Here is a 13118-nt window from a genome sequence, read left to right as displayed (position 1 = left end):
AAATGGTTGAACATTGACCAGTTCTTTTTGGTACAGTGACTCTGTGTATTCCTTCTATCGTCTTTTGATGCTTCCTGCGTCATTCAATATTTTGTCCACAGTATCCTTCAATATTGCAATTCAAGGCCTGGATTTTTTTCTTCAGTTCTTTCAGCTTGACAAATGCCCAGTGTGTTCTGCCCTTTTAGTTTTCTAACTGCAGATCTTTGTACATTTCCTTATAATGCTTTAACTTTGTCTTCTCTAGCCACCCTTTGAAATCTTCTGTTCGGCTCTTTTACTTCATCATTTTTTCCCTTCACTTTAGCTACTTTGCATTCAAGAGCAAGTTTCAGAGTCTCTTCTGATGTCCATCTTGGTGTTTCTTGCCTGTGTTTTTAATGACCTTTTGCTTTCTTCATGTATGATGTCCTTGATGTTGTTTCACAACTCATCTGGTCTCCAGTCATTAGTGTTCAACATGTCAAATATATTCTTGAGATGGTTCTAAATTCAGGTTGGATATACTCAAGGTCATACTTTGGCTCTCATGGACTTGTTCTAATTTCCTTCAGCTTCAACTTGAACTTGCATATGAGCAATTGATGGTCTGTTCCACAGTCAGCCGTTGGCCTTGTTCTGAGTGATGGTACTCAGCTTTTCCATCCTCTCTTTCCACAGATGTAGTCGATTAGATTCCTGTGTGTTCCATCTGGTAAGGTTCAGGTGTATAGTCACCATTAATGTTGTTGAAAAAAGGTATTTACAATGGAGAAGCCATTGGTTTTGCAAAATTCTATCACTCCGACGTTTCTGTCACCAAGGCAGTACTTTCCAACTACTGATCCAGCTTCATTGTTTCCAACTTTTGGCATTCCAATCACAAGTAATTATCGATGCATCTTAATTGCGTGTTTGATCAATTTCAGACTGCAAAAATTGGTGAAAATCTTCGATTTCATCGCCTTTGGCATTAGTGGGTAGTGCATAAGTTTGAATAATAGTTTTATTAACTGGTCTTCCTTTTAGGCATATGGATATTTTCCTATCACTGACGGCATTGTACCTCAGTATAGATCTTGAAATGATCTTTTTGATGATGAATGCAAAGCCATTCTTCTTCAATTTGTTATTCCTGGCGTGGTAGACCATATGATTGTCTGATTCAGAACGGCCAGTAGCTCAGTATGTCAGCTCAGTAATGCCTAGGATATCGATGTTCCTATGTTCCATTTCATTTTTGACAACTTCCAATTTTCGTAGATTCATACTTTTATAGTCCATGTTCTGATTATTAATGGATGTTTGCAGCTGTTTTTTTCTCATTTTGAGTCGTGCCACATCAGCAAATGAAGGCCCCAAAAGCTTTACTCCATCCACGTCATTAAGGTCGACTCTACTTTGAGGGGAGCCCTGGTGGCACAGTGGATAAGAGTTCTGCCGGTAACCAAAAGGTCAGCAATTTGAATCTACCAGCCACTCCTCGAAAACCCCATGGGGCAGTACTCTGTCCTGTAGGATTACTATAGAGTTGAGATCGACTCAATGGCAACAGGTTTGGTTCGTTTTTGATGGTTTTTTGGTTTTTTTTTTTTTCCTACTTTGAGGAGGTAGCTCTTCCCTAGCCGTATTTTGAGCGCCTTCCAACCTGAGAGACTCATCTCCCGGCACTATATCAGACAGAATGTTCTGCTGCTATTCATAAGATTTTCACTGGCCAATTTTTTCAGAAGTAGACTGCCAGGCCCTTCTTCTTAGTCTGTCTTAGTCTGGAAGCTCCACTGAAACTCGTCTACCGTTGGTGACTGACTGCTGGTATATGAAATACTGTGGCATAGCTTCAAGCATCACAGCAACATGTATAGAAATTGTTAAATAGGAACCTAATTTGCTGCGTGAACTTTCACCAAAAGCACCATAAAATGTTATATATGTATACAAAAAGCTGATAAGTAAATTATGCTGTAGTCAGTCACCCAGTGGAATAATCATCAGGTATTTGTTGGTATTTGGGAAACTTAGGTAATAACATAGAAAAGTATTTGCAAAGCGATACTAAGTAAAAGAAACTTTCACCCAAAATTGTTCGGTATGATTGCAAATATGTTCTAAAAATAAACACTACTTGAGCACTTGCTATGTTTTAGGTCCTGTACTTGATGTTATCACATCTTACCTCATTTAGTCTCCCTGCTACCCAGTGGGATACTTGGTATTTGCTGCCTTTACAGATGAGGAGACTGAGGGTCCGAGTGGGACAGGATGTCAGAATCAGGAGTTGGGTTCTTGGTCTAGTGCTTTCTCTACCACATTACACTGGGATCAAAATAAGAGGAGGTTTTTTTTTTTTTTTTCTTTTCAGACTTCCTCTTCTCTTGCCTTACTGGAAATTGCTAAAGAAAGGAAATGTTGGCAGATGGTTTGAGGGACTAGGGAAATGTTTGTGGTGTGACTCACAAAATGCTTTTGATTCCTTCTCTCCAGGATGACATGGAAGCCTACCGGACCCAGAACCGCTTCCTCAACTCTGAGATCCATCAGGTCACAAAGATCTGGAGAAAGGTGGCTGAGAAGGAGAAGGCCCTCCTGATGAAGGTGAGAGGCGGAAGGCCAGCCATTGAGCTTGTGCCTCTGCACGCGACTGTGTCACTGTCTGCTTGTTCATCTGCCTCGCTCTGCACTGAGCCCTTCATGAGCAAGGCCTGTGTCATATTCTTCTCCAAACCCCTGTGTTCTGGCAGATTGAGTCATCTGCTCCCAACATCACTGGGTAGCTATGGTGTAGGGATGTTGAAAAAACTAAACCCAGTTCCTGTCTTGGGAGTCCACAGACTAGTGAGGGTGTTCGACAAACAAGATTCTTCGGAGTCCAGAGGGAGGAAGGGAGTCAGGGAAGACTTCCTGGCAGAGGGGCCTTCTGAGCTGAGTCCTAAAAGTGAGTTAATATTATTCAGGCAAACAGAGCAACAAAAGGCCTGGGAAAGTCCTAAATGGAACTTACGTTTTGAAAAAACTGCTGCGGCTGCTCCATGGAGGATGGACTTGGACAGGTAGGACTAGAAGTAGGGAGATTGTTCGAGCTATAGCAGGAATCCCTGAGGGTGTTGGGGATGGCACTCAGGAGGCAGCCCTGGCAACTGAGGGAAGCGAAGGTGGGTGTGAGGTGGACCAGCTGGGAGAAGAAGCTCGGAGGCTGGTTCACAATTGGTGCTCATAAAGGTTTACAGATGGTGACCTGGCCAGAGGTCCCACAGAACTACAGCCTTGGCTATGAGGCTTGCTCCCTGCCACCCAGGGTGATGGGGACCAGGCAGCCCAGGGGTCCCAGCAACATTAGGACACAGATTTTTACTGTCTCCATCTAACAAAGAAGGAATTGAGACCCAGAAGGGTTCCCTGACTTGCCCAGTACCACCCAGCTTGTGCAAATAGAACACAAAAGTCCAAGGCCAGGGGGAGTGGGCAGGGAGTATTCTAGACAAGGGGAGAGTGTGCATGAAGGTGGGAGAGATGTGCAGTGTCAGGGGGTGGAAAGAGCCCTTGGAGCATCAGCATAGGGCATGAGGGCAGTGTCCAGAGCTGTATGTCCAGCCCTGGGCACTGCGCAGCAGGCCAGCTCCAGAGAGTGTGCTCTGGGCCCAACACCCTGTGAAGGGCTTTACTCAAATTAGCTTATCTGATTCTCACCAGAGTCCTGAGGTAGAAGACGCTGCATATCCCCATTTTACCAGTGAGGTAGCTAAGGCGCAGAGAGGCAAAGTACCTTGCCACAGGTCACACAGTTAGCACGTGGCTGAACCAGAACGGGACTGCAGGCCGTACAAGAGCCTGTGTGTCCCTGCGCACCCACCCCTCCTTCCTTCTGAACCTGGCCTCAGCCCAGGCCCTGGGGCTCTCTTGCCAGGAGTCCCTCTGCCTTGCTATAAACCCTTCAGGTTTAGGGTCCACCTCCTTGCCCATATATGAAGATCTGGGGATGGGGGGAGGGTGGGTGATGAGAGCTGGAGGAAGGACTGTTCAGGCCTCGGGCCTTTGGGGCAGCCCCAGCCTGACCAGGTGGCCTGACCAGCCCTGCCTTACCCTCCTACAGTGCGCCTACCTCCAAGCGAAGAACTGCCAGGTGGAAAGCAAGTACCTGGCAGGGCTGCGGAGGCTGCAGGAGATCATGGGGGATGAGGCCAGCAAGTGCTCGGAGCTGTTGAAGCAGCTTATCCAGGAAGCACTGCAGTGGGAGGCCGATGAGGCTGTGGCTGACGGCGTGCGGCTGAGCCCCATCAGGTGAGCTCAGAAGCGGCGGGCCAGTCTACTTGACTTCAGGGTCCTGCTGCCCCAGCACTGCATCCTGTTAGCTCTTCTGATCAGATAACCCTGTGTGTGGTGTGTGGCACGTGGCCATCAGGAGCCCGGTTATACAGCTGAGAAGAGGCAGGCTCAGAGGAGGCAGCCCCTTGCCAAAGGCCACACAGCACACTGGTACAGCAGGACATGTTCTGGCTCCAGAGCCCATGTTTTCCGCTTCCCCAGCTGCTTCCCAGATGTGTTCATCAGAGGGGGGCAGGGGAGACAAGCGGCTGTCTCCTTGGAGCCAAGCCCTGGCAGAGCACAGTGGATGCGGGCAGTTAGATACAGCAGAAGGGGCTGTGGCTAAGGTGCAAGGTCTCTGGAGGCTGGGTGCCCAGTGGCAGGAGCCCGGGCTCTGAAGGCAGACCCAGCCCTCTCACCGTATGATCTTGGACAAGTCACGTTACCTCTCTGAGCCTCTTAGTCTCCGTAAGGTGTGGGCTCTGACCCCTGCTTTGCAGAATCATTAGGATTAGATGAGCTAGCACATAGAAGGGACAAGTGTTAACTAAATCAAGGGCTGTCTGGAACGGGTCCCCAGCTCTCCCATCTCTGCTTGTCATTGGTGCTGTCTGTTCCCTGCCCATCCTTGGGCTTACTGGCTGTGGCAAGTGGGGTTCTGTATGTGCAGTGCTGGGTTCCTTAGGCCTGAGGCTGCATGGAGTCATAAAAGGATCCGTTGTATTTGTGCAGAATGAATGAGGGCCCACTATCTACCAGGCACTCTCTAGGCCCCCAACAGTTTATGACAGAGGATTTCACTGTGTTTTCATGAGGCAGAGTAGGAATTCCTATACCCATTATACAGATGAGCAAACTGAAGTTCAGAGAACTGAAGTGACCTGCTCAGAGCTGCATGGCTAACCTGCAGTGAAGCCAGGGCAGGAACCAGGTCTTGTGAGTTGTGAGCCCTTGCCCATGGTCCACTCCCCTCCCCCTAGTGCCCCTTGTCTAGGGAGGGACCCTGCAAGACATTGCTAACATGTGCTTTTGCTGGCAGCGAGTATGACGAGTATGGCTTCCTGACGGTGCCTGACTACGAGGTAGAAGACCTGAAGCTACTGGCCAAGATCCAGGTGCTAGAGGTCCGTTCCCACCACCTGCTGGCCCATGAGGAGCAGCCACTGCGAGAGCGCTGGGCTGCCCTGGGGGAGCTTGTGCCCTCAGCTGAGCTTAAGCAGCTGCTGCGAGCAGGCATTCCCCAAGAGCACCGGCCACGTGTCTGGAGGTGGCTTGTCCACCTCCGTGTGCAGCACCTGCAGGTCCCTGGCCACTATCAGAAGCTGCTGAGCCGAGGCCAGACCTGTGAGCACCCCGCTGCCCGTCAGATCGAGCTGGACCTGAACCGTACCTTCCCCAACAACAAGCACTTCACCTGTCCCACCTCCAGCTTCCCCGACAAGCTCCGCCGGGTACTGCTGGCCTTCTCCTGGCAGAATCCCACCATCGGCTACTGCCAGGGCCTGAACAGGTGAGCCACTGTAGCTGCAGCAAGGCACAGATGTTACCCTTAGAGCACACCCACCACATCTTTGCCTCCTTGGAGTGTCCCAGGGCCCAGAGAGGTGAGCTCAGGAGGCTTGATCCCCACCATACAGGTGGAATCAGGCAGGTGAAAGGACACATTCAAGGCAGAAATGGGCCTGAGCCCAGAGCTCATGGATCCCTAGTTCTCCCTTGATTTGTGCTCTAGGAGGTGCCACTCACATAGGAAATCTCATGAACAGTCTCCTGAGGGGTGTCATGTATAGTCCTGCCTACGTATTGCAGGACTGTCTGGGTTGGGGATCATTTTCTCTGAAGGCATAGAAACCCATTCAGAGGAGTCCACAAAAAAGGGAATTTATAAATAGTACAGAGGGAGCTCACAGAATCAGGAAAAAATAGGACTGGGGACCAGATGGTCCTTGGGATCCCAGGCAGCTACTCTCTCCAGCATGGTTGAAGCTCTGCACAACTCCTAGGCATAGCTCAGCTGTATTCTGTGAGGTTGTACAGCACCGCTGTACACCACCTCGCAGGGTCTGCATGGTCTCTGGCCTCTCCTTCACTCTCCATGTCTACTTCTTTCTCTCAGTGACCAACCTTTCTGCCCACTCATTCCCTGGATATTTAGGGCCCATGGAGGTTGTCAGAATGGAAGCCTCCGTCCCCAAATCTTGGGTCTTTCAGGCCTAGCCCTACACATCCCAGTCCTAAATTCCCAAGGGAAGGAATCTGATTGGTCCAGCTTGGGTTAGTTTTCCACTTTCGTCCAATCTGCTGGGGCCAAGGGATCTGGGATAGAGAGGGGCAGGATCGCCTGGTTCATAGGACTGCCCCCTCCAGGATCCTTGGAGAGCTAGAGGTTACATAATCTCAGAAGTTTCCCAAAGCACATTTTGACTCAATTTAATTTAAATGGGTGAGGGCATACTCAAACCAAATTTATATAAACCATTTTTTTTTTTTAAAACAGGCAGTATGTGGCATTTATTTAACATATAATAAACATTCAGTGTCCCTACTCAAATATGAATGGTTTCCAGAGGTAGGTTATTTTTGATACTTCCAATCTAAAATTGGGTGAAATTGAGCATTTATATGTGTAACTGTTGGGAGTTCAGTTAAACCCCAACAATAATGCCTCTCAATCTAAGCCTTCTTGGAAAATAAGTTCGGATTTAATGCTAATCTAAATGTGTGCTGTACGTGATGTCTGTGGACATGTGTTCTTTCACTCATTCATTCATTCAGCAGCTGAGCAAAAGCCTGTACACCTCTCATCTGTTTGAATGTGGTAAAATCCAAAAGGGAAAAAAATTGCAAAGCCTCTTTAAGAATAGCTTTGAAGGAAGCTGGAAGCTATGAGGTTAATATGGATAATAATTTTTACATTTCATACAAAAGATAAGGTAGGAACTAACACTTAATGAGAGCACTCAGGGTGCCGGGTGCTTTACATACCTGACGCCATCTATTCCTCGTAAAAACCCAGTGAGGTGGGCATCAGTGCTCCCGTTGTACATGTGAGGCAAGAAAAAGTCCAAGAGGTTACGGGACCTGCCCAGTGCCACACCGCCTATGGAGGCTGGACCAAGTGCCAACCCTGTTCTTTAGCCCGTAGCCCAGGCCTTCTGACCACCTGCCCTCACTCAGAATGGGAACTTGGCAGAGGGAATGCTGAGGGCACTCAGAAACCTTTTATCCTAATCACACGTGACCTCTTCTGAGACCTCCAAGAGGTTAGAGGTCATGAATCCAATCTAGTAGCCACATGGGCTGTGGTGCTTTGGGGTCCAGTCTATGCTGAAGGGTAGAAAAACAATCCTGTAGCAGGAGGGCCTTGAGATATACCTCATAGGAAAGAGGCTTCTCCCTGTGTGGACAGAGGCAACACACAGGCTGCAAAGGGGTATATAAGGAACAACTGAGACCAAGAGAGTGGCAGATACCCATACCAAAAGGGTATTTCTTTATATTTTCTCTGAATGCTATTTTACTTTTAATTTGATATGCAAGCAAAGGTAATTGGGACCTAGGCAAATACTATTGCTTTAAATAGAAAGTTATTTATAGAGCCTGTTCACATGTGGAAGTTGCAGTGAGTTCTTTGGAAGGCTCTTAAATCCAAGCCTGTGAGACCCTCATACAGTTCTTGTCTGAGTTCTGCCACCTAGTGGCTGCTGTTAGAACTGCATGTGGCCCCTCAAGAGGCCAAACCCTGCTTCTAAGGCAGCAAATCCAGCCTCTTCCGAGGGTGACAGAGCTCACAGTGATGATTTAGTGCTGACTTAGAGGGAAAAAATTAAACCCATGCCCCTTTGAAAAATGTTTTCTGACCTCCACAGAGTTCCTTAAATGTAGTTCCTCCTCCACCCAACTGACTCATGTTGTCCCTCTCTCAAGAGTTTCTTCTGTAGGCCTGCCCGGGCCTGAATGCCTTAGGTTGGAATCCAGCTGCAGCTCCGAGACCTAGTGGGTACCAGCAGCCTTAGATCGCTGGCCTTTGAATGTGTGCAGAAGTCTCAACATCCTGAGGCTCCCCTGGAATAGAGGGGGAGAGGCAGGGAGGAAGAGCCCCAAGCTGGACTTTGGGAGTCCTGGGCTCTATTTCTACTCTGCCACCAACTGACTGTGTGAGCTTGAGCAAGTTGCTTGCTTTCTGAGCCTGTGCAACAAGGAGTTTGTGCAGACCAAGGATGAGCAGCAGGAGGCAGCTGCCTGTAGCCCTGCCTGGAGAGAGTTTCTAAGGCAGCCTCCAGACTCATTCAGTGGGAAAGTGTGCCATGATCAATTAGTTATGTCTGCCCTGGGCATGGAAAAAGGGATTGGTGGCCAGTGTGCCACATATTTGCTGTCCCTGAACCAAGTGACCTCTGAGAGGATGGAGCCTGTGACTGTTTCCCAGGAACCTGTGACTGTTCGTCTTCTCCATCCACTCAGCCCAGACTCAGAGGATTTGTACAAATATTTGAGCCAGACTGGGGAGAAATTCCTTCCCGATGTATTTGAGAGGGAGAAGGGATACCTTTATTTTTTTGAGCATCAACCCTGTTTTCGAAGAGGCCTGAACCTCAGAAGAGGTTGGAGGTTAGGAATCCAATCTAGTAAGATCCCAGAGAAACATAAACATGTGGACACATGTGCTCTTTGAATGCTCTTTAAGCTCACAGAGAGTCTGAGGCTTCAAAATGCATCTCCCCAAGTGTGTCTGAGGGCCAGTGGGTATAATGCGTGACAGGGGCTCCACTGGGCACCCCAGAGCTGGAGAGTCACAGGGGTTTTCTGCAGGGTTTCTCAGAGGCTTTACTAAGATAATGTGCTTCACGAGCCTCCGAGAGGGGCCCAGAGTGTGCAGTGTTCCCCAGACATCTTTGAATGCAGGACCTTGTGTTTGCCTAGTATCTTGAGAGGCCAGTAGTCGCTGGGAAGACATTGAATATTAAGATGAGGATGGCTAACATTATAAACAGCTCACTACATGCCAGGTACTATGCTGGGCATTGAACGTGTGCTCGCTCTGTTCATCGTCACGACAGTGATTATTATGAGGCGCCTGAGGCTCAGAGAGCTTAAGTAACTTGCCCAAGATTGTCCAACAAGGAAACACCAGGACCAGGGTTCACACCAGGCAACGTGACTCCAGAGCCGCTGCTCTGAAATGATCCCCATTTTACAGTTGAGAAATCAAGGCTCTGGAAATCACCTAAGTACTCCTCCCCAAAAGAGTGTCCATCTCACCCCAGGAACAGGGACACTAGTCTGGTCACTTCAGGCCTCCTTCCCTCCTGCTCAGGCTGGCAGCCATTGCTCTGCTGATCCTGGACGAGGAGGAGAGTGCCTTCTGGTGCCTGGTGGCCATCGTAGAGACCATCCTGCCAGCTGACTACTATAGCAAGACGCTGACGGCGTCCCAGGTGAGTGGGGCACCATGCAGGTCACTTCCCCTGAGTTGTTCCTACAAGCCGATGAACTTCAGAAAAGCCAGGGATCTTTCAGACCGCCATTCTTCCTTCTGTAAAAAGGGCTAGTAACCTCCCGGAACTGCTGGGAGGTTCTAGTGAGCTGGTGGCCTTTAGAATGGTTAGGGCTCTGCCCGTGGGATAAACTGTTGTTATTCCAGCAGTGGCATTGTATAATTAGCAACAATTGGTTTTCTGGGGAGAAGAGGAGAAGAAAATCTAGTGTGACTTGCTGTTTGTCACCCAGTAATTTCAAAACAGGCTGTGTAGGATGGGAAATGGGCTGGGAGGAGGGGAGGTGCTGATGATAACTCTTTGCAACCCCATCACTGTCCACTGAGAAACACAGCTGCCGCCTTTATCTCATTCTTGTCTGACTGCTCTGTGAGCAGAAGCCAGCCCTGGAGTCAGGTGGAACTGGGCCCAGAGCCTGGTCCCTCCACTAAGTGGCTGTGTGGCCTTAGCAAGTGATATCAGCTCTCTGAACCCCATGCTTCTCTGCTTTTGCATAGGAATAAAGCCACTCCACAGGCTCTCTGAGAGGTGTAGCTGTGAGAACATTTCAGACCTCCCAGCTCCACTCTCCAGTTGCTCCCTGCTCCTGCCCTGCCAAGCCCCACCCATTCTTGCAGGTCAGGGCCTCTGCATTACAGAGGCCACCTGAAGGGGACTTTCTCACTTCCTGCCCCCTGAACCTAGCAAGCCATTGCCTCCCCATCCTCTATCTAAAGCAGGTTCTTCCTGGGTCTGCCACCTGGGTGGGCAGGTCAGGAGACAGTAGATGTTCAGTTGTGCAGCTGAGGAGAGAGGTTAGGGCTGCAGATCAAGACTTTGGAGTCACCAACAAAAAGGCAGTAAGTCCGTTAAGGATTGTGTTTGGCTGCATGGAAAGGAAAACCCAACCTAACAGTGGCTTAAATGGGGGATTGTTTTTCTCAGAGAACGACAAGGCTGAGGATGGGCAGTCCAGAGCTCCTCAGTGTCATCAGGGACCAGGCTTCTTCTCGCTCTCTGCTCTGCCATCCCGGTGTTTGGCTTTCATCCTCGTGCTCCTCACCTCATGGTCACAAGATGGCTGCACCACCTCCAGCACTGCAGCCGTGGTTTAGGCCAAGAAAAGCAGAAGGGTAAAAGGCAGGAGGCACATACCAGCCGAGCTAACTCCCTTCCAAGTAGCCTTCCCCTGGGCAGCAATTTCTCCTTTCTTACTGCTTACACCTAGATCTCATGGCCACCTCTAGTTGCAAGGCAGGCTGTGAAATGTATCTTTTTCTTCTTCTTCTTCTTCTTGTTTAACATCTTTGAAATCGAGGTGTGTTGTACAATCAATTTTTTTTTCTTTCTTTTTTTATTGTGGAAAACTTCAAACGTACAAGAAACAGAGAAAGTAGTAAAGTAAAACCTATGAAAGCCAGAACCTTTATGAGGCAGAAACCTGTCAGAGAAGGAAAACTCAAATATTTTCCACTAATAGAGATAAAAAAGTGCAAAGACTGCACCCTGTCAAAGTTGGAAAACTTGCAAGACCCCAAGAAACAAGGCAGTCCCATTGAATTCCGGCTCACAGGCTTGACTGTAAAATGAGCCTTCATGTATCCATCACCTAGTCTCAGTAATTCCTCACACCCAGCCAGTTTTGTTTCTGCTCCCATCCACTACTCTTCCTCTGATTATCTTCAGGTAAGTCTCGGACATCATATCCGTTCATCCCTAAATCCTTCAGTAGGCATCTTAGGTTCAATGGCTTGCCACAGGTCTGATGTGGGCACTTGGCCTCCACAGCTGACCTGGGGTTCTGGGTGAGGAAGGAAGGGAGAGGAGCTGCTGGGGGTTTGCCATAGCTGACTGCAGAAGCTTTGAAGGGACTTAAATGGAAGGAGATGCCTGAGAAGCCAGCAGTTCTAGCAAAGGAAGAGCAAGAGGAGATTAAAACGGGATCGTCACAGAGGTAGGAGGAAAACAGCAAAAGAACCACAACTTGGAGCCAAAGAAAGAGCCAATGCTGGGAGTAATCACCAGGGCCAAGTGAGACAAGGACAGTGGCCATGCTGGCAGCCATCGCCCAGTGGCGTCCTGCTGTAGGAAGATCCCTGACATGTTGTGTGGCCCCCCATCACCCACCCCAAGGCCTTGCCCCAGCATCCTCTGCACGTCTTGTGTGCCAGGCCACAGGGGATAGAGAAGCAGAAACAAAGCTCCCGTGTCCCCCAGGGCCTTTGTGCACAAGATCAGTTTCTCAAGGGTCAGGAGGATTAGGCTGGCCCTGAGCTCTGCTTGCCTTGAGGGGCCAAAACTCCACTGGCTGAAAACTTGGCAGCCCACAGACACCTCCATCTGAAAGGCCGGTCCTTCCAGCGCAGATGACTGCCAGCCTTCGTCGGAGTGGCTGGAGCAACGTGTTGGTGTGCCGGTCTCCCAGCTGGCTGGGGCCCAGCTTTTCCAAGAGCCTGGTGCCTGCTGGCCGGGGCAGGACATACTCAGAGCAGCTGCAGGATGGTGTGACTGGATGTGAAGGGGAGGGTGGGAAGGAGGCAGCCCCTCCCTGGAACGGCAAGTAACAGGCCCTCTCGCCTGCTTCAGGTAGACCAGAGGGTGCTCCAGGACCTCCTCTCAGAGAAGCTGCCCAGGCTGATGGCTCACCTGGGGCAGCACCACGTGGACCTCTCCCTCATCACCTTCAACTGGTTCCTCGTGGTATTTGCAGACAGTCTCATCAGTGACATCCTCCTCCGGGTCTGGGATGCCTTCCTGTATGAGGGGACCAAGGTAGGGTCCTGCCTTGGCCTCCATTCTGCCCCTGGAGAATGGGAAGGCTGTGCTTACTTGTCAGGGCTGTGGAGGGCGGTTCCTGAGAGCATGGCTTTGTAAACTGTGAAGTGCTGTGTGTACATGAGGAGAAGTGGTAGTGCTGCCTCTGAAGGTTGCTTCCTCAAGCTGTGGAGATGGCACAGCCTGATCAGGAGGCACATCCCTGCTCCATCCATTGCCCCTCCAGCGCCTGGGCATCTCCTCCTCCTCCTCCTCCTGTTCACACTGAGCCCTGAACTCGGCCGCTGGAGCTGAGGTTCTGGGCCCAGCTCTGCCACTGACCTTGCTGGGAGACCCTGGACGGGCCCTTCCCTGCACCCCAACCCACTACCCCACTGTAGCTTAATAATGCACCTTATAGTTTGCAGGGCATCGTCAAATCTGCCGTTTCATTTGATTCCTGCCAAAGCCCCATGTAAAGACGTACTATCCCCATTAGGTCCAACACAGGCAACACCTCACCCAGGGTCACGGACAAGTGAGGGCAGAGCTGGGACTCAGGTCCAGATCCCCAGATTCCAAGTTCAGTGGTGACCTGTCCCCGTG

General features: G+C 49.8%; 1 protein-coding gene across 5 annotated transcripts in view; it reads left to right on the top strand.

Moving 5' to 3' along the window:
• TBC1D2 (TBC1 domain family member 2) overlaps positions 1-13118 on the top strand; it is a 56291-nt gene that overhangs the window by 41702 nt on the left and 1471 nt on the right. For all 5 annotated transcript variants that reach the window (XM_049895806.1, XM_049895807.1, XM_049895808.1 and 2 more), the window contains 5 exons: positions 2464-2574; positions 4070-4257; positions 5321-5791; positions 9599-9719; positions 12345-12530. In XM_049895806.1, coding sequence (XP_049751763.1) covers positions 2464-2574; positions 4070-4257; positions 5321-5791; positions 9599-9719; positions 12345-12530 — 1077 coding nt within the window. The remainder of the gene's footprint in view (positions 1-2463; positions 2575-4069; positions 4258-5320; positions 5792-9598; positions 9720-12344; positions 12531-13118) is intronic.

Source organism: Elephas maximus, chromosome 9, assembly GCF_024166365.1.
Source record: "Elephas maximus indicus isolate mEleMax1 chromosome 9, mEleMax1 primary haplotype, whole genome shotgun sequence".
NCBI lineage: Eukaryota > Metazoa > Chordata > Mammalia > Proboscidea > Elephantidae > Elephas > Elephas maximus.
The sequence above is the reverse complement of the archived record's forward strand: the minus strand, read 5'-3'. Positions and strand labels throughout refer to the sequence as shown.